General features: G+C 43.0%; 2 protein-coding genes across 19 annotated transcripts in view; one reads left to right on the forward strand and one right to left on the reverse strand.

Annotated features, from left to right (window-relative positions):
* Positions 1–687: 687 nt before the first annotated feature.
* Positions 688–21822, reverse strand: part of LOC128928764 (uncharacterized) — a 64131-nt gene continuing 42996 nt past the window's right edge. For 9 of the 17 annotated variants that reach the window (XR_013520948.1, XR_008474264.2, XR_013520953.1 and 6 more), the window contains 2 exons: positions 13262–13308; positions 688–6993 (listed from right to left, as the gene is read on the reverse strand). Coding sequence is in view for 1 of the 17 variants with exons in the window: in XM_078334166.1 (XP_078190292.1) it covers positions 6807–6993; positions 13262–13308 (234 nt within the window). In the remaining 16 variants the exon portion in view is untranslated. The remainder of the gene's footprint in view (positions 6994–13261; positions 13309–21822) is intronic. The other 8 variants (XR_013520958.1, XR_013520956.1, XR_013520954.1 and 5 more) reach the window with 3 other exon arrangements.
* The window catches only part of SLC28A2 (solute carrier family 28 member 2), a 107335-nt gene continuing 102978 nt past the window's right edge, over positions 17466–21822 (forward strand). For both annotated transcript variants that reach the window (XR_013520930.1, XR_013520942.1), the window contains exon 1: positions 17466–17646. The gene's annotated coding sequence lies outside the window, so the exon portion shown is untranslated. The remainder of the gene's footprint in view (positions 17647–21822) is intronic.

The following is a 21822-nucleotide window of genomic DNA, read 5'->3' on the forward strand; positions in this document are numbered from 1 at the left end:
AAAGACATTCAGTCTCCTGGCAGTGCTTCCCATTGGCTAAACCCAAGCAGAAGCCAGAGGGCAAGGCAGCCTCGTGACACAGTCCACAAAGGTCAGAGCAAGATGGAGAACAAGGGAGAAGGGATCTGGAGAAAGAAATGAAAGTTACAGTGTCCTCTCTATTGTGGTGCCTCAAGTAAGACTTCTGCTCACCAAACCTAGACTTTTTTTCACTTAAGACTTTTGTAGGCTCTCATTGTTTTAATACTGCGGAGATCATGAGCAATTAGACAATGACAAGGATACCTGCAGCTCAAACCATTGATTACCACACAGGCCTTTTGTCCCATTTCCATAACCATGACTATACTGTCTGGCATTTATATGCTGCCATTAGCCTCTACCACTGTGAGATCCCGTTATTCCCACTTAGATCAAGGAGCCTACATGAATGTCTGGCATATAGTGTGTGCTCAATAAATAGTTGTTTATTTGCATAAACACCTTGTGAGGTAGGTATTGTTACCTGCTTTCTGTGTGCTTTGTTGGAGTCAAATGGCTAACCTTTCTGACTATCTTTTATCAGTTTCTCTCTTCCAGATCTCAGCATGATTCCCTAAAGCTTAATACCACAGTCAAATCTATTACTTCCAAGCTCAGAAAGCTTAGTTGTTGGAGGCGCTAAGCATCAACTCATGGAAACAGCAGTATTTGCAATATTCTTTATTGCCTTCATCTCAGAAGTTATGTTCTTAACAGCAAGGAGTGTGAATGCTTTTTACATCTTTGACAAGATCAGAACTCAGAGCATGTGAAACAGAGGCAGGGAAACAAAAGACAGGGAGTCCAGAGATTTGGGTTCTAGCATGGCTGTATCCTTTGTCCATTATGTTAGTTTCCTAGGGCAGCTATAACAAATTACCATCAACATATAGCTTAAAACAGAAGAAATTTTTTTCTCTCATCATTCTGGAAGCTAGAAATCTGATATCAAGGTGCTGGTAGAGTCATGCTCCCTCCAAAGGTTCTCTCCTTTTTGCCTCTTTCAGCTTCTGGTGGCTCCAAGCATTCCTTGCCTGTGGTTACCTAATTCCATCTCTACTTTCATTTTGACATCACTTTTTCTCTTCAACATCCCTCTGCCTTTCTCTTACAAGGACACCTGCCATTGGATGTAGAGTTTGCCCTAAATCCAGGATGATCTTATCATGAGCCCCTTAGCTTAATTATATCTTCTAAGACTCTTTTTCCAAATAAGATAGTGTTTAAGTTTCCAGGTATTAAAAATTGAACATCTCTTTTGGAGGGCCATTATTTAACCCACTACAGGCACATCAAATCACATCCTTCTCTGGGCCTCAGTTTCCCCATCTGTAAAATAAAGGGGTTGGATTGGATGAATCCCTAAACATTTTATAGTTCTCTTAATCTTTACTTCCTGTAATCAAGGTTATATAAATAATGTCACCCTAAACAATATGGTTACAAGAGACAACAAGCAACTGATCACTGCAAAACTCTTCACAGCATCACACCACAACCAAGGTAGGAGGTCCTGCCACCACTTTTGTGTTGTGTTTGTAAACCTAGCCCCAGCCTTGGCTCCATGCTCAAGAAGGAGAAATTGGCTCTCACTTTACCAAGCATGTCATTTCTGCTTCAACAGCGCACAACCACATGCCCAAAAAGAAGTTGGGATTTTTGATTATTTAACAGAGGCTTCTGTAATCTCTGTCCTTGTACATATTGCCAGTGTCATTTTATATTACCTTTAGCTTGCTTGGCTCTCAGCCACAGGGCAGAATTCATGACTCTTAGAAAAGAAAGAAATTCATCGAAGTGCTTTATTTAAATATAAACCACAGTCATAAATTATTCAGATATATATAAATAGCTATTTTTGGCAGAGGAAACCCCAGCCATTTTCAGTGGGATCTAAAGAAAAAGCTGTTGAGACTATGCTGCGTGATTTGGTGGCCTCCCTTCCTGGAAATCACCAAGGTGATACAGGTTGAGCCACTAGACAACAGAGCCATCTTGTGATTCAGCACAACAGACAATGACTTTAAACATTTCTGAAGGCTCAACATTTTAATGAGTCAGAAGGTTAAGATTGAACAAATCTGATAACACTTCATAACAATGTCCAGCAAAGACCCTTTTGTTTCCAATGGGCTTTTTCTAGCCCCTTCTCCTAAGCAGTTGGTTATATACCAGTTTGGAAAGGGCAGTCTTTGTGATTAATGTCCAGCACCTCGGCTACCCCAACACATGGCACCAATATAGGCACAGTTGTCAATCAACAGAGTTCTCCAGCCTCTTTTGTCTGCTCACTCCCCACCACCCCCACCTTCTTCTGCCCAATTCTAATAAGGCACCCTCCCGTGAACACTTCTTTCTGCCACTCTCCCCATCCTGGCCCCAGCTCACACATATGTAACTTAACTAATCAGGTCTCATATCCCTGGGGCATTGCTCCGTAAATTCCAAGATAACCAGTTAATCATTTAAGGTTTTATGTCAACTGCTTTACAATTGTTTATTAACCTTTGCCAAGGCCTGTGCTGTATCAGCATCAAGTACTTCATTGTCGTTTTCTATCTTCTGGAAAATATGAAAAAACTGTCAAGTCAGTCAGTCTGGTTTTTTGATATCAGCGTTACAGTCTATGGGTAGAGGCCAACTCTGGTCCCTAAACTTTCCTACCCAGGGTTTGTGAATCTTCTTTCCCCTCATTAAATAAAATCTCTTTATCTAACTCTCCTCAGAGGGAGCCAGCTAACCTGCTAATTTGTAGAACAGTGTTAAAAAATATTATACTGCCACCCCAAAATAACCTGATCATTTTAATGGAGGTCTCTTAAGCTAACCTCTATTTTTTTTTTGAGACGGTGTTTCACTGTTGTTACCCAGACTGGAGTGCAATGGCACGATCTCTGCTCCCCGCAACCTCCGCCTTCTGGGTTCAAGCAATTCTCCTGCCTCAGCCTCCGCCTTCTGGGTTCAAGCAATTCTCCTGCCTCAGCTTGTAGCTGGGACTACAAGCGTGCACCACCACCAGTTAATTTTTGTATTTTTTTTTAGTAGAGACGGGGTTTCACCTTGTTGACCAGGATGATCTCAATCTCTTGACCTTGTGATCCACCCGCCTTGGCCTCCCAAGGTGCTGGGATTATAGGCGTGAGCCACCGCATCCGGCCAAGCTAACCTCTTTTATGATGAGACCCTGAGACTGAGACAGGTCACAAAAGAAGATTCTCTGCTACTTTCAGGGCCCTGTAGTGTACCTGGATCTTCCAAGCATTCTTGTCACACAGACTGTCTCATTTGTGATACAATATCCAAATCATGGCAAAGGAGCAATGGCACGTGGGAGAAAGCAGTGTTGGGTCCATTTGTGTTGAATAAAGATATATAACAGGAAGAAATCTGGCCTGAGAACAAGTGGGCCTAGAAGGTGTGTCTGTTCAGTTGAGCCCTCCAAATATAAATGTTGAGATACTAGAGAATAGGCAGATGACTCAGTCTGTTTGGGCTGCTGAAACAAGATACCACAGACTGGGTGACTTAAATAACAAAAATTTGTTATCTCACAGTTCTGGAGGCTGGAAGTCGAAGATAAAGGGGCCAGCCAATTCAGTTTCCGGTGAGGGCTCTCGTCTTGGCTTGGAGACTGTCACCTTCTCCCTGTGTCCTCAAAGGGCAGAGGGCGCTAGAGTGAGCAAGCTCTCTGGTGTTGCTTCTTTTTCTTTCTTTTTCTTTTTTTATTTTGACGAGTCTGTCACCCAGGCTGGAATGCAGTGGCTTGATCTTGGCTCACTGCAACCTCCTTCCGGGTTCAAGCAATTCTCCTGCCTCAGTGTCCTGAGTAGGTGGGACTACAGTCACATGCCACCACACCAGGCTTTTTTTTTTTTGTATTTTAGTAGAGACTGGGTTTCACCGTGTTGTCCAGGCTGGTCACAAACTCCTGAGCTCAGGCTATCTGCCTGCCTTGGCCTCCCAAAGTTTCTGGGTTGGGCCTGGTGTTTCTTCTTATAAAGAGACTAATCCTATCTGATTAGGGTTCTAACCTGATGACCTCATTTAACATTAATTGCTTTATTAATCCAAATAAAGTCACATAGGAGGTTAGGACTTCAACATATAAATTTTTATGGGGAAGGGGACACAATTCAGTCCACAGCAGCGGGGAAGACTTAATCTAGACCCCTTGCTCTGTGGCCCAGAAAAGGGTGTCATGCTTTCCAATGGTGGAGTTGTATTCTACCGTTCTGGGACCTGGATTGGAGGTTTATAAGTGAGGCTTATAAATCTCTGCTAGGAGCAGAGAGGGAGCCTCTGGGAACATGATATAGTATTTAGTGTTCACTTCACACATTCCTTAGCCAAGAGCCCATACAGGTGTCGGTGAAAAGAGTCAAACTCTGTAAAATAGTTGAAGAGATTTATTCTGAGCCAAATATGAGTGACCATGGCCTGTGACACAGCCCTCAGGAGGTGATGAAAACATGTTCCCAAGGTGGTCGGGGTATAGGTTGATTTTGTATATTTTAGGGAGACATGAGACATCAATCAAATACATTTCAGAATACTATGGTTTGGTATAGAAAGGCAGGACAAGGTCAAGGGTAGGGGGGCTTCCAGACTATAGATACATTTAAACATTTTCTGGTTGACAGTTAGTTGAGTTTATCTGAAGACCTGGGATCAACGGAAAGGAATGTTCAGGTTAAGATAAAGGATTGTGGAGACCAAGTTCTATTGTGCAGAGCAATCTCTCAGAGAGCGGACTTCAGAGAGAGAGCAGGTTGTAAGATGCTTCTTATTAGACCTTAAATGGCACCTGGCTCTTAGCTTATCTCCTGGATCTGGAAAGAAAGGAAGGAAAACAAAGGGGATAGGGGATTTTCGAAAGGATGTGAATTTTTCCCACAAGAGACTTTGTGGGGCAATTTCAAGGTATGGCAAGGAAATACATTTAGGAGTTAAATATTTTTTCCTTGTTTCATAATGTTATGCCAGAGTCAGACTGAAAAGTAAGTCACAATACATAGGGTCCAATAAAACCCATCTGATGAGAATTTATGGTTTGTAGGGCATGACTCCCTAGACCCTTTAGGTAGGAATTTGAGCAAGATAAAAAATCTGGGTTTAGTCCTCAGAGGCTTAAATTTTTTTTTTTTTTTTTGAGACAGGGTCTCACTGTGTTGCCTAGGCTGGAGTGCAGTGGCAAAAATAACAGCTCACTGCAGCCTCAAACTTCCAAGCTCAAGTGATCCTCTCACCTCAACTTCTGTGCACTGCCATGCCTGGTTTTTAAAATTTTTTAAATTTTTGGTAGTGACAGGGTCTCCCTATGTTGCCCAAGCTTGTCTTGAACTCCTGTGCTCAAGCAATCCTCCTGCCTCGACCTCCCAAAGTGCTGGGATTATAGACATGAGCCACCATGCCAGTCCAGTCCTCACATTTTTCAGCACATGAATACCCTTTGCTCAGAAGTTCTGTCTAACTCACTGTGGCCCACTGGCCCACAGCCTGGGCCAATAGGGGGTGTGATTTTAGAGTCCTGAGGAGGAGTAGCTGGCCTCTGAAATTTATTTATTTTACACATTTTAAGGAGTCAGGAAACAGTCCTGAACAAGATGCTCTATTTCCCTCACTTGCTCACTGATTCTTAAAAGCCCTTTAACACAGGTCCCCATCCTTGGGGCCACAGACCGGTACTGGCCACACAGCAGGTGATGAGCAGCAGGCAAGTGAGTGAAGCTACATCTGTATCTACAGCCGTTCCTTTTTGCTTGCTTTACCTCCTGGGCTGCACCTCCAGTGACATCAGTGGCAGCATTAGATTCTCACAGGAGCATGAATCCTATTGTGAACTATGCATGCGAGGGATCTAGATTGCACGCTCCTTACAAGAATCTAATGCCTGATGATCTGTCACTGTCTCCCATCACCCCCCAAAATGGGATTGTCTAGTTGCAGGAAAACAAGCTCCGAATCCCACTGATTATAAATTATGGTGAATTGTATAATTATTTCATTATATATTACAATGTAATAATAGAAATAAAGTGCACAATAAATAAAATGTGCTTATATCATCCCAAAACCATGGAAAAAAATGTCTTCCACAAAACCAATCTCTGGTGCCAAAAAGGCTGGGGACTGCTGCTTTTAACAGAGTACAGGAACCACATGGGCTATTTTCTAGGTTTTTTTGTTTTTCTCATTTTTTTTTTTTTAAATGGAGTCTCACTCTGTTGCCCAGTCTGTAGTGCAGTGGTGCAATCTCTGCTCACTGCAACCTCCGCCTCCCGGGTTCAAGCAATTCTCCTGTCTCACCCTCTCAAGTAACTGGGACTATAGGTGCGTACCACGACACCCAGCTAATTTTTATATTTTTAGTAGAGATGGGGTTTCATCGTGTTGGCCAGGCTGGTCTTGAACTCATGACCTCAGGTGATCTGCCCACCTTGGCCTCCCAAAGTGCTGGGACTATAGGCGTGAGCCACCGCATCTGGCCCCTATGTGGGCTACTTTCTGACTTTGGTTTCCAATGACGCAGCCAATCCAATCCTTGTTTTTTTATTTTTTGGTGCTACAGGTGAGGCTTGAATTAAATCCTTTCTTCAGGATAGGTTTTGATCAATCTGGAGAGAGGAAGACTGAGGAGAGAGCCAAGGGAAAAGAGGTGGGGCTTTGGCTCTGGAGACACTCTCTGCTGGTTTCTTATTCATCTGTGCTGTTCTCCCTCAGGACAGAGCCTGCCTCTATCATGGCCCCACCTCCCCTTGACCCCATTTCACCCAAGGTTCCCTCGTTCACTCCGGACAGTGATTTCTCATGGAAAGGACTGGGTTGAAACTGCTTGCTGAGGTGGAGAAGAGTGAAGCAAGGAGGTGACAGCAATCATTGCATTCTATCTTCTCACAGGCCGCCTTCCAGTTTTTAATGCCACAGTCAGCAGACCCACCACCTGGAAAGGTTCTTGAGAACTCAGCCTGTGGACTGAATCATGGGCAGATTTGGTAACTTCAAAGCTGGCGCCAGTCTGGCGGCCCTTCCCTGCTATTAGAGTTATCTGAATTCATTTCAGGAGAACTTGGAATTATAATACACTTATCTTCACTGCAGCACAGTGCAAAACTTTTTCAGGAACTGGAGCAGCCTCTTGAGATGCCTCTTGAGATGTGACCTTAGGGACTAACTCAGTCCCACAGTTGCAATGCTTCTAACAGTGTACTCTGGGGCTTTAGAACTGTCTGGGGCAAGTCTAGAACCTACCTACTTTGTTGTGACCCTAATTGAGAAAATACCCAACTGTCTGGATGCATATCTAAGATTTCTACTCAACAGAAGTTGGGCAAGTTGCTTTACCTCGCTAAGGCCCCAGTTTTGTAAATAGGGCTTTTAAAAAGCAGTAATTACTTCATATAGGTTTGAGAGGATTCAGCGAGATAATGCACAGAAGGCCCTTGGCCCAGAGATTGGCACCTAGTAAACTCTCAATAAAGGTTAATTGATATTATTATTATTATTATTTGAGATGGAATCTCACTCTTGTCGTCCAGGCTGGAGTGTACTGGCGCAATCTCACTGCAACCACCGCCTCCTGGGTTCAAACAATTCTCCTGCCTCAGCCTCTTGAGTAGCTGGGACTACAGGTGCTCACCACCACAGCTAATTTTTGTATTTTTAGTAGGGATGGGGTTTTGCCATGTTGGCCAGGCTGGTCTCGAACTCCTGAGCTCAAGTGATCCTCCCATTTCAGCCTCCCAAAGTGCTCAGATTACAGGTGTGAGCCACCACTCCCGGCTGACCCCAACTTTATTTAAAAAAAAAATTTACCTGGGCATAGTGGCGTGCACCAGTATTTCTAGCTACTCAGGAGGCCAAGGTGGGAGGATTGCTTGAGCCTAGGAGTTTGAGGCTGCAGAGAGCTATGACTGCACCACTGCACTACAGCCTGGGTGACAGGGCAAGATCCTGTCTCAAACACAGTAATAATAATAATAATAATTGAGTTTTTTGATGATCATATTAGAGCCTGGTTTCTGTGAGCATTTTCTCCCTCCCTGTAAGCCTCTGTCAAATTCCACTGAGCCTATTCAGTGCTCTGATACAGAGCTTACATCATCTCACTGGTCCATCAGTGTTCTTGGCTGGGCTCCCTGGTGCCATGTTCCTGTGCTGGCCTCTCAGGCAGGTAGCATCAACTGGCCATGCACATATTTACAAAAATATGACTCCTCAGAGTACTATTAATATTTATTAATTTAATTTTATTTTAGATTCAGGAGGTACCTGTGGATGTTTGTTACATGGGCATATTGGATACTAGTGGTGACTGGGCTTCTAGCATACCCATTTGCCCAAATAGTGAACATAGTACCCAATAGGTAAGTTTTCAACCCTCTCTCCCCTTCAAACCTCCCCTCCAGAGAGTTGCTATTCTTTGGCTAGTATTTCTTTCTTATCCCCAGGAGTGTTTCTAAAAGATGATAATGATAATAGTTATAATATCTAACATTTATTAAGAGCTACTAGGTGCTGCAGATCTTTTTGAAGGTAAGGGATGCTGAGGTGGTGTGGTAGCTCACACCTGTAATCCCAGCACTTTGGGAGGCAGAAGTGAGAGGATTGTTTGAGGCCAGGAGTTTGAAACCAGCCTGGGCAACATAGATTCCCATCTCTAAAAAAATTTTTAAAAATTAGCCAAGTGTGTAGGCTGGGCGTGGTGGCTCATGCCTGTAATCCCAGCACTTTGGTAGGCCGAGGTGGGTGGATCACGAGGTCAAGAGATCGAGACCATCCTGGTCAACATGATGAAACCCCGTCTCGATTAAAAATACAAAAAATTAGCTGGGCATGGTGGTGCGTGCCTGTAATCCCAGCTACTCAGAAGGCTGAGGCAGGAGAATTGCCTGAACCCAGGAGGTGGAGGTTGCGGTGAGCCGAGATGGCACCATTGCACTCCAGCCTGGGTAACAAGAGGGAAACTCTGTCTCAAAAAAAAAAAAAAAAAAAAATGAGTCCCAGCTACTAAGGAGGCTGAGGCAGGAGAACTGGTTGAGCTCAGGATTTAAAGGCTGCAGTGATCTATAATCATGCCCCTGCACTCCAGTCTGGGCAACAGAGTGAGACCCTGTCTATAAAATTAATTAAGTAAGTAAGTAAGTAAGAAGAGGTAAGAGATATTTAGTAGATGAATTTTTAGAAAGATATTACGTTAAATGGAGAAAATATATTTAGCATTTAATTTGGCTATATAATTATTAATGAATAAATTAACAATATTTTTGGTTTCAACTTTATGGTTATTTGGCAAAAAGCCTTATTTACCTTATAGTAAATAAATTCACCTCCAATGACCTCTAATAATTTATTATGTAATATATAACTTATTGTATGCAATCTACATATAATGTATTATATGCAATAGATCTGAGCAGCAATTTTCTTTTCTTTTTTTTTTAAAAGATGGGGTTTCACCATGATGGCCAGGCTGGTCTTGAACACCTGACCTCAGGTGATCCACCCACCTAGGCCTCCCAAAGTGCTAGGATTATAGGCGTGAGCCACCACACCCAGCCAGGAACAGCAATTTTCCTTGAAAAATGGGCCATATCATACTGTGAGTTTTGTTAATCACAAAGAGATCTTCTTTTGACAAAGAATTCAAACCTGGGACTTGTCATTTCGGAAAGGGGGCTCCTTCTAATTTCTCTTTATAAGATAGTCAATGTCACAGACAAAATGTTCACTTCCCTGTTCTTGACAGGAAGAAATATGGTAATAGCAAAGAACCTGCTGATCCAAATTTGCTAAAAAACAGACTAAATATTCTGTTTCAATTTCTAAATCAAATACATAGGAAGCTATTTGTAGCCATAGGAATCTATAAATTGATGAGTCAAGTATCCTTGAGCCTTAAGTCTCAAGCAAATTTTGTGTTTTGTGTGAATCCATATATTTCACTTGCTTTGAAACAAAATTGAGTTTCTTTGTGTATCTTTGGATACACAAAACAAGGTTTGGAGAAAAATTTACCAACCAAATGGAGAGCAAAAATAAATAAGTAAACAAAAAGCAGGAGTTGCAATTCTCACATTTGATAAAACAGATTTCAAAGCAACAAAGATACAGTGCTAAAAGGATCAATGCAACAATAAGAGATCTTAATACCCAGATACATAAGACCCATAATGAGATTTAGACTCAACGAGACAGAAAATTAATAAGGATATCCAGGACTTCAACTCAGATCCGGAACAAGTAAACTCAATAAATATTTATAGAGTTCTCCATTTTAAATACACAAAATATTGATCGGCCATTATTAATACCGATTTTTAGAATGAAGCAATATTCCTGTTCTCTCTCCCTCTTTTTCTTCCTCTTTCTTCCTCTCCTTCTCTCCTTTTTTTACTTTTCAACATCCTAGTTCCTCACCTCTACTCTATACATTCCTCTGAACACCTGAATCCTTGTGATTCTCCCGTCCCACTGAAACCTCCAAAAATAAAAAAATAAAAAATAAAATAAAATAAAATCACCAGAAGAGCTTTCAAACTGTATATTGCACCCGTGACCAACACTATTAGTATTTTGGGGTGAGGCCCTAGGAATTTTTTCAGAAGCAACTAAGGTAATTCTAATATTCATTAAAAAAAAAAAAAGAAGAAGAAGAAACAAAATTGAGTTTCTAAAAGATCTTTCCATTTCTTTTTCTTTTTTTTTTAAACTCTGCTTCTGGCAAGTGCTCAGTGTGAAGGATCTTTCCATTTTTAACGTTTATTTTTTTTTTTAGACAGGGTTTCACTCTGTCACCCAGGCTGGAGTGCAGTGGCGTGATCTCAGCTCACTGCAGCCTCTGCCTCCTGGGTTCAAGTGATTCTCGTGCCTCAGTCTCCTGAGTAACTGAGATTACAGGTGCCTCAGTCTCTTGAGTAACTAGGATTACTAAGCGTGACACTAAGCCTGGCTCATATTTTTTTTTTTTTGTATTTTTAGTAGAGATAGAGTTTTACCATGTTGGCCAGGCTGGTCTTGAACTCCTGACCTCAAATGATCCATCTGCTAAGGCCTCCCAAAGTGCTGGGATTACAGGTCTGAGTCACTGTGCCCGGCCTTCCTTTTTTTAACTTTTAAGTTCAGGAGTACATGTGCAGATTTGTTACATTATTTTTCCTGATCATCGCCCTCCTCCTAACCTCCCACCCTCCTACAGGCTCTAGTGTATGTTGCGCCCCTCTGTGTATCCATGTGTTTTCATCAGTTAGCTCCCACTTACAATTGAGAATATGTAGTATTTAGTTTTCTGTTTCTGCCTTAGTTTGTAAAGGATAATGGTCGCCAGCTCCATCTATGACCCTGCAAAGGACATAATCTCATTCTTTTTTTATGGCTGCATAGTATTCCATGGTGTATGTGTACCACATGATCTTTATCTAATCTGTCATTGATGGAGATTTAGGTTGATTCCATGTCTTTGCTATTGTGAATAGTGCTGCAATGAACATACACATGCATGTGTCTTTCTTCTGTTTTTTCTGTTTTGCTGTTGCCCAGGCTGGAGTGCAGTGGCTAGATCTCGGCTCGCTGCAACCTCCATCCTCTAGGTTCAAGCAATTCTCCTGCCTTAGGTCCCCAGTAGCTGGCATTACAAGCGTGTACCACCATGCATAGCTAATTTTTGTATTTTTAGCAGAGACAGAGTTTCGCTATGTTGGCCAGGCTGGTCTCAGACTTCTGACCTCAAGTGATCTGCCTGCCTCAGCCTCCCAAAAAGTGCTGGAATTACAGGCATGAGCCACTATGCCCTCGTGCATGTGTCTTTATAACAGAATGATTTACATTCCTTTGGTTATATACCCAGTAGTAATAACACTGGCTCAAATGGTATTTCGGTCTTTAGGTCTTTGAGGAATCACCACACTGTCTTCCACAATGTTTGAACTAATTTACACTCCCACCAACAGTGTATAAACATTCCTTTTTCTCCACAACCTCACCAGCATCTATTATTTTTTGAATTTTTAATAATAGCCATTCTGACTGGTGTAGGATGGTAAAAAGATCTTTTCTTAGTGGTCAAAGTTACACAGATTAAAGTAAAATAAAAGCCGTATTGTGGTAGTTTCGAATTAAGTACTGAATATTCGCCTCCTGCCAAAATACATATTTTGGAACCTTAAACCCCAATGTGATGCTATTCAGAGATGGGGCCTTTGTGGAGTAATTAGGGTCATATGAGGTCACCAAGATGAGGTGTTAATAATGGGATTCTACGCCCTTGCAACATGGCTGGACACCATGGCTCACACTTGTAATCCCAGCATTCTGGGAGGCTAAGGTGGGTAGATCACCTGAGATCAGGAGTTCAAGACCAGCCTGGCAAACATGATAAAACCCCATCTCTAGTAAAAACACAAAAATTAGCCGGGAGAGGTGGTGCATGCCTGTAATTCCAGCTACTTGGGAGGCTGGGGCAGAAGAATCGTTGAAATCTGGAAGGTGGAGGTTGCAGTTAGCCGAGATTGTGCCACTGCACTCCGGCCTGGGCAACAGAGTGAGACACCATCTCAATAAAAAAATTAAAAAGTAAAATAAGAGGAGATACCAGAGCTTATGCTTCCTCTCCGCCATGTGAGGACACGGAGAAGAGGCACGGTCCAAAAGCCAAAGGGAGCCCTTACCAGAACCTAAACATGGTGGCATCCTGATCTTGGATTTCCAGCCTCCAAAACTGTGAGAAAAAATGTTTTGTTGTTTAAACTACTCAGTCTATGGTCTTTTGTTATGGCAGCTAATACGCCAATAAACTTTCCAAACTATGTTTCTGTTCTGTTGGTGGATGTTTTCACATGCAACTAGTACTTGTGTTGAGACTATGATCCAGCTGCCCATTTGTTCCTGGCCTCTTGGGCCTGAGAACAGATTTGACTTCACCAGTTTGGCCCTCTGTTCTCATACCTTAAATATGGCCTTGGACAGGGTGTCTAATCTTTGGGCTTCCCTGGGCCACATGGGAAGAAGAATTGTCTTAGGCCATGCACAAACCATGCCTAACACCAACAACTGATGAGCTAAAAAAGAAAACTCATAATGTTTTAATAAAATTTACAAATTTGTGTTGGGTCACATTCAAAGCTGTCCTGGGCTGCAGGTGGCCTGTGGACACGGGTTGAATAAGCTTTGCCTAGGGGTTCCTCTCTGGCTCCCTCAGCCCAAACCCAGCTCCAACCAGCCCCTGGTCCCACTCTGCTGAGCTTACCTCTGGCCTCCAGGTGAAAGATCAGAAGATGAAATTGCGTCAGGAGCCTACAAGGTACGAAGATACAAGGAAAATGGCATGGTAAGATAAACATTGAATCTAAATTTAGAAACAGAAAAAGGGGAAAGCCATAGGAAGGAGGAGAGACAAGAGAAAAAGATTATGTATGTATGTATGTATGTATGCATGTATGTATGTATGCATGTATGTATGTATTCAGAGACAGAGTGTTGCTCTGTTGCCCAGGCTGGAGTGTAGTGGTGCAATTTTGGCTCACTGCAACTTCCACCTCCCAGGTTCAAGCAATTCTCCCGCCTCAGCCTCCTGAGTAGCTGGGATTACAGGCGCGTGTCACCACACCCAGCTAATTGCTGTATTTTTAGTAGAGATGGGGTTCCACATGTTGGACAGGCTGGTCTCCAACTCCTGACCTGTGATTCATCCACCTCAGTCTCCCAAAATGCTAGGATTACAGGTGTGAGCCACCATATCCAGCCAGAAAGAACATTTATTGAATATGCGCCAGGCAATGTTTCAAAGGTTTTTATTTATTTCATTTAATGAATGACTTAATCTCATTTAATTCCACAGCTTCATGAAGATGGTATTGTCATTTTCTTTTTAATTGTTAAATAGTTTGTCCAAACGTTTTGCTCTGGGTGGTAAATGTGATTCCTTGGGCTAAAATAAACACCTCTGCGGGGCTACAGAGGATGTAGACATGAAAAGCTAGATTTCACCTTGATGATGAAGAACCTGTACATCTAGGTTCTTTCCACTGCCCAGGCTGCCTTGGCTCATTGTTAGCTCTGCAGCCTGGGGAACAGGACTTTATCACTCCGGGGCTGCATTCCTATATCTGAAAATGAGGGAATTGTTGGGCATGGTGGCTCATGCCTGTAATCCCGGCACTTTTTGAGGCCGAGGTGGGAGGATAGCTTGAGCCCAAGAGTTCGAGACCAGCCTGGGCAGCATAGTGGGACCCTGCCTCTACGAAAGTATTAAAAAGTTAGTCAAGTGTGGTGGCACAGGCCTGTATTCCCAGCTACTCAGGAGGCTGAGATGGGAAGATCCTTTGAGACAAGGAGGTTGAGGCTGCAGTGGGCTGAGATCGCACCACTGCACTCCAGCCTGGGTGACAGAGTGAGACCTTGTCTCAAAAAAAAAAAAAAAAAAAAGAAAGAAAAGAAAAGAAAATGAAGGAATACATAAATGCTTGCCACACTGCTTCAGAAGGCTAGTGTGAAGATCTGGTGTGTCAATGTAAAGTAAAGAAATACATGAGAGGCAAAAACCAACATAGATTCACTTCAACACCTGGTCGTAGTTCCCATTCCAAGGAGGTTACCATACATCTTGGGGGCATAACTTAAACCAAGTGACAAGAATATATATGTGACTGAGGTATTAGCCACCTGGATGTGACCAAAGTCCTCTGGCCTTCTGGGGATACCTCATCCTTCAATATTTAAATAAAATAATTTTGAACTCATGTATTCTGTATAATGAGAAAATTGTCATCACTCCCAGTATTTCTGAGAATTCTTTATCTTTTCAATAAATAAACTTTATACACTGTGCTAGATCCTGGGGTCTCTGCTGTCATGTAGCTTCATAGCCAAAGAACCAATCAGGATAATTTGCCAAACACAATTCTCGATGAGGAATTCTACTGTCATCTTTTTTTTTGTTTTGTTTTTTTGAGATGGAGTTTTGCTCTTGTTGCCAATGGCGCAATCTTGGCTCACTGCAACCTCCACCTCCCAGATTCAAGTGATTCTTCTGCCTCAGCCTCCCAACTAGCTGAGATTACAGGTATGCACCACCATGCCCAGCTAATTTTTGTATTTTTAGTAGAGACGAGGCTTTACCATGTTGGCCAGCCTGGACTCAAACTCCTGACCTCAGGGGATCCACCAGCCTTGGCCTCCTGAAGTGCTGGGATTACAGGTGTGAGCCACCTCTTGTTCTGCTCGAACTCTTGGGCTCAAGTGATCCTCCTGCCCAGCCCTCTACTGTCACCTTCATACAGCCATTTTGTTTTTTCCCCCTCCAGGATGCATTTTAAGACAACAGTATGACAAACAGTAATATTAGAGAGGAATACAGAAGATGCCACATCACTGACACATCAATAGCTCAGGCAATAGAAGAGGACAGTGAGTTCACATGGGGGTTGAACTGGAGTCCAGAGGCTTTCAGGAAAAGGAAAGTCCTGAGTTGAATTTTAAAGGATGGGTGGTACAGAAACAGGAAGAGAGGGGGAAGGCACAGGACGTTGGGGAGATGAGTAGTAAAGAGTCAGATGAGTAGTAAAGAGTAGTAAAGATTAACAGCAAGGACTCTAGACTCAAACCCAGCTCTGTGGCTTGCTCACTTGGTGACTTTAGCAAATGAACTGAGTTTCCTTATCTGGAAAACAGGTAGTAATGGTACATTCCTTAAAAGTCTGTGGTCAGAATTAAATGAGAAAATGCATGTAAAAGTGCCTGAAATAGAAGAGAACAATCTAGCTTAAGGGAAAATAAGAAGTGAAGAATTTATATTAGGATCTTTACACTTTAAATATTAATACATACACACACACACACACACACACACACACACACACACACACACACACATATATATATATATATATATATTTTTTTTTTTCCGAGACAGGGTCTCACTCTTTCACCCAGGCTGGAGTGCAGTGGCACGATCTTGGCTCATTTCAACCTCTGCCCCCTGGGCTTAAGTGATCCTCCTACCTCAGCCTCCTGAGTAGCTGGGACTACAGACATGCGCTACCATGCCCAACTTTTTTTTTTTTTTGTATTTTTAGTAGAGACAGGGTCTCACCATGTTGGCCACGCTGGTCTTGAACTCCTGAGCTCGAGCAATCCACCCGTCACGGGCTCCCAAGGTGCTGGGAGTACAGATGTGAGTCACCACACCCAGCCATTAGCCAGTTATTAGAATAATACTTTTGGATTACCTGATACAAGCGACTTTTCCCCTGTATTTCTGTTCTAGTTTAATGTTTCCACCAATCTTGTAGGCAGATATGATCGTAAATGAAATCATTCTAAACTCGACGTCTTCTGTATGAGAAAAATCACTATCACTCCCAGTATTTCTTTGTTTTTTATTTTTGAGACAGAGTTTCCACTCTTGTTGTCCAGGCTGGGGTGTAATGATACCATCTCAGCTCACTGCAACCTCTGCCTCCTGGGTTCAAGAGATTTTCCTGCCTCAGTGTCCTGAGTATCTGGGATTACAGGCATGCACCACCACACCCAACTAATTTTTGTATTTTTAATAGAGATGGGGTTTCACAATGTTGGCCAGGCTGGTCTTGAACTTCTGACCTCAGGTGATCCATCTGCCTCAGCCTCCTAAAGTTCTGGGATTACAGGCATGAGACACCATGCCCAACCCCTCTGAGAATTCTTTATCTTTCCTACTTAACATCTCTCCTTCTTATAACTTGCAGAGCTCTGGGAGGAAAGGTTGCCTCCAGAACACCTGTGAGGCCATCGCAGTCCTCGCTGAGCTGAACAAGTGACCCAGACAGCACTAAGGGCAGAGAGCACTGGTGATGTGCTGAGCTGCAGAGCTTCAGTATCAACAACAACCTCCTACAATTATAGCCTCAGCAGACTGTGGAGCTGAATCTTTATTCTCTATTTGCTGAACTTCCTGGAAGACTTCTGCAAAAGGGAGGTGATAACTGCCTTTTGCAGAAGTGAAAATCAAGGCTCAAGAGAGCTAAATACTTTCCCCAAAGTCTCTACATCCCTTTGCCCACAGAGCCTCTGACTCCAAATTTTTCCATTCCTTCTGCAAAATAAAACAAAACAAAAACTCCAAGAGGGATTAAACCCTGAAATGCTTAATAACAAATAGTTTGGTGGAGGATTTACTTCCTTATAACTTGCTTTCTGAACAAGGGTACATTTTACCAATGGGATATAATTAGAGTGTCGAGAGGGAGGATCAAGAATGGGAGACCAACACCAACTTTCTTAGACTTTGTCCACTTCACATTTAGCCATGGAAAATAATTAGCCAACTATAAATCAATAAGGAATACCAGACATCAGGCTTTTCTAATCAGAACCCAACCCAAAAATCTCCCAGGAAGTTCAGCAAATAGAGAATGAAGATTCAGCTCCACGGTCTGCTAAGGCTATAATTGTAGGAGGTTGTTGTTGATACTGAAGCTCTAGAACTCAGCACATGACCAGTGCTCTCTGCCCTTAGTGCTGTCTGGGTCACCAGTTCAGCTCAGCGAGGACTGAGGTGGCCTCACAGGTGTTCTGGAGGTGGTCTTTCCTCCCAGAGATCCCTATGGCACATCTTGTCTGGGAGGGCCCTGCAAGGTATAAGAAGAAAAGACGGTAAGTAGAAAGAGATGAAGGAAGGCAGGGTGTGGTGGCTCATGCCTGTAATCCTAGCACTTTGGGAGGCTGAGGTGGGCAAATACCTGAGGTCAGGGGTTCGAGACCGGCCTGGGCAACATGGTGAAACCCCCTCTCTCCTAAAAATACAAAATTAGCTGGACGTGGTGGCACACACCTGTAATTCCAGCCACTTGGGAAGCTGAAGCAGGAGAATCACTTGAACCTGGGAGGCAAAGCTTGCAGTGAGCCATGATTGCACTATTGCAGTCCAGCCTGGGAAACAAGAGCAAAACTCCATCTCAAACAAAAAAAAAAAACGGAAGGAAAAAGAAAGAGATGAAGGAGTGTGAGGGACAGAAAGAGAAGAGAGAGGGAAGCAAGGAGGTAGAGAAAAGGAGAGTCAGAAAGATAGAGAAATTACAAACAGGATACAAAAACAGAGGACAGGACTGAAGTGGCAGTATGCCCCTGTAATCCCAGCGAATCAGGGGCTGAAGTAGGAGGATCAGGAGGATGGCTTGAGCCTGAGAGTTTGAGGCTGCAGTGAGCTACGGTTCCACTGCTGCACTCCAGCCTGAGCAACAGAACAAAATCCTATCTCAAATAAATAAATGAGTAAATAAAATTAAAAAGTAAACTGAGGGCAGGAAAGAAAACAGAATCCCTAATACCAGGACAGAGCACTTGTAGCTCCTTAGGATTTGCCATGTTCTCTCTCATTTTACTTTCTGTGGTTGGATAGATAATATTTAGTTGATCTTTCAGTTAGGCGCCTAGAAATGTTTTACTGAAAAATCAGGCTCTCCAGCACCTGATGGTGGAATTGGCCAAGACGAGTGCTGCAGTGCTGTGGGCTATTTATCACTTCCCTCCTCTATTTACAGGCCCTTCATTCAGTGTCTCATCCCTCAGAAAGGAGACTGCCATGGGAGACAAAGCTAAAGAGAAAAATATCTTACTTTTCACAGGCAAATGCCAAAAAGCACAGAATTCCATGAGGAATGAAAAGCATTTCAAAAAAATAAACTATAATTAGATATATAAGACATTAATATAAAAATAAATAATAGGGTCCCTTGGAAAACACTTGTCATCACCATCCCTTTAAACCTACTGTTTAACTGCCCCCAGTAATTCAGATGTCGTTTTTTTTTTTGTTTTTAAGACAGGGTCTCGCTCTGGAGCCTAGTGGCATGATCAGAGCTCACTGCAGTCTCTACCTTCCAGGTTCAAAAAATTTTTCCCCCTCAGCCTCCGGAGTATCTGGGACCACAGGTGTGCACCACTATGTCCAGCGAATTTTTAATTTTTTGTAGAGACAGGGTCTCACTATGTTGTGCAGCCTACACAGTTGAGTCTCGAACTCCTAGACTCAAGCGATCCTCTGGCCTTGGCCTCCCAAAGTGCTAGAAGGATTACAGGTATGAGCCACTGCAGCGGGCAGAAATGTGTCTGAAAATGCTTCCCATCACATTCTACTCCATGCTTCTTTTTTTCCTTCACAAGCTCCTCCCTGAAGGAACCTCTCTGGTGAGAGGGCACAAAGGCTCAATACCGAGCTCTAACACAAGGCCAGAGGAGGAAAGGGTTAGTAGGAAACAGAAGTGTAAGGAATGCTTCACTCTGCCTGGATGGGAAGGAAGGGGATTTGGGCAGAGGTGACCTCTGAGAAGATAATAGTAGTTTGAGATTAGGACAAATTGACTCTGAGATATCAGTGGATCCTCTAGGCAGAAATAACCTTCAGGTTTTTGCAAAGACAGGAGTCTGGGCGAGAGGTTAGAATTGGACAGAGGGACTGGGTGTCATCTCCATGAAGTGGGAGGTGTGTGATGGACTGTTGGCTTCACCGAAGCCTGAGTGCATGACAAGCAGAGCAGAGGGTCCCTATGACATGCCCACTGGGCATCTTCTGCAGCTTCATAACCTGCATTACCACACCCAATGCAGTTGGGGTTACTGGGGAGATCTTAAGGTCCATTGTGTTCTAAGAATCTAAATGATTTGAAGAGGTAACCTGCTTCACGTCACTGGATAACAGCTATTTTTTGCCCTGGCTGGCTCCAAGGCCAAATGGAATTGAAGGGGCAGGTGGACTTCCAAGTAACCCCTTGGTTCTTTGATTTCTTTAACCATCCTCTTGGAAGCAGGACAATTTCCCAAGTGTGTTCTCTTCCTTAGCTGATAACAAAATAGTTTATCCTCTTAACATTAGCTCAACAATAAGAAAGCTGGAATTTTCAATTTGTTGGTTCTCTTCCTTTCCTCTAAATATAATTCCTCCATTTTAAATAAATTTTCTGGATTTTATCCGAAGGTCCCTAAATGACACTGCAGTACTGCATTAACACGGGCTGACCTAAAATGAGCAATAAAGAAGGGGTCACCCATGTGGGGCAATCTCAGGGGTGCTAGGAAGGTACTGATGTTCAAAGCTATCTATCCAGCTCCTTTCCTTAGGTTGCAGCATTATTTCTTCTGTTTTATTACTATTTATTAACACTTGCTATGCCTGCTTCATAGTAGCCTAGGAAGCACTGTACATTTGAGCGGTTGATGATAAGTTTTTTAGTTGGTTGGTTGTTTTTGTAAACTTTTTTACTTTTTTTAGACACAAAGTCTCACTTTTTTTGTTTGTTTTTTAAGACGGAGTCTCACTCTGTCACCCAGGCTGGAGTGCAGTGATGTGATCTCAGCTCACTTCAACCTCCGCCTCCCAGGTTCAAGCAATCCTCCTGCCTCAGCATCCTGAGTAGGTGGTATTACAGGCACCGGTCACCACACCTGGCTAATTTTCGCATTTTTAGTAGAGATGGGGTTTCTACCATATTGGCCAGTCTGGTCTTGAACTCTTGACCTCAGGTGATCCACCCTCCTCAGCCTCCCAGATTGCTGGGATTACAGGTGTGAGCCACCATGCCTGGCCTGAAGACTCACTTTGTTGCCCGGGCTGGAGTGTAATGTGCAATTATAGCTCACTATGGCCTTAAACTCCTGGGCTCAAGTGATCTTCCTGCTTTGGCCTCCCAACATGCTGGGATTACAGGCATGAGCCACCGCACCTGTGTTTGTTTTAACTGAGAGACTTTTCATCTGTCTAACAGAGGCTGAGGGCATCATAGAAGAGACTGGAGTTTTTCTGGAAGTGAGATGGGGCAGGAATAGCTTCATGGGCATGTGACCTGGGCATCACACAGGGCTCCGCTCTCAGAAAGGCCTGTGCTTGGTTGAATGCTCTGCTGTTGCTGTCTTAAAACTCTTCATAATTTCTGGACAGGAGACCCATATTTTCATTTTGCACTGGGCCCTGCAAATTATGTAGCTGCTTCTGGACAGGAGAGTTTCTTTTGAAGAAAATTCTGAATCTGAGGGTATGAGACAATAAGAATAAAAATGGAAGTTATATAGGAATGGGTAGGAAGGCACCAGACATTACTCTGAAATATGGGTTGAAGTCCGTCAGTATTTGCTGAATTGAACTGAAGTGAGGTGAATAGTGGTCCACATTGAACATTGAGCTCAACACTTCACATGAATTAACTCAGCCTCATAAGGATTCTACAAAATGGGCACTATATTTACCCGAGTCAGTTCTTAAACTAATGCAGTTCTGTTATGGCCAAATTACCCTTTTTCTTACAAAATGGTAGGCAATATTTTTATACAGCTCTCTTCACCTACCCCTCAACTTGCCTTCTTGCACAATCTGCTACTGTTTGAAGCTACAGCTTTAGAGCTGGAAGTCTTCTTACAAGGTAGAAGTGAAAACCTTGTCATTGTATCCATTCCCACTATAGGATCCAATAGTCATTTTCACTAAAATGCATCTTCCTAGAGGACAGGACTCTTGTCTATCTGGGTCACTACTGCATCCTCAACATCTAAGACTGTGTCCAGCATAGTAGTAGACACTCGATAATTATTTATAGATGTCCACTTTTGGCCAAGATAGAGTAACAGGGGCCAAATTTACCCTGTCACCTTCAACAACTAAAAAATCCTGACAAAATATATGCAGCAATGGTTTTCAGATATTGGACAACAAGCAGTACAGGATGGTAATCCCTGAAACAAGAGAAACATCATGAGCCCTAAGTCATCCCAGCTTACTTCCTGGGAGAGTTTCCAGGCCATAGCTCAGGGAGCTGGGATAAAGGCCAGTGGCCTCACAGA

Source organism: Callithrix jacchus, chromosome 8 (assembly GCF_049354715.1).
Source record: "Callithrix jacchus isolate 240 chromosome 8, calJac240_pri, whole genome shotgun sequence".
Taxonomy (NCBI): domain Eukaryota; kingdom Metazoa; phylum Chordata; class Mammalia; order Primates; family Cebidae; genus Callithrix; species Callithrix jacchus.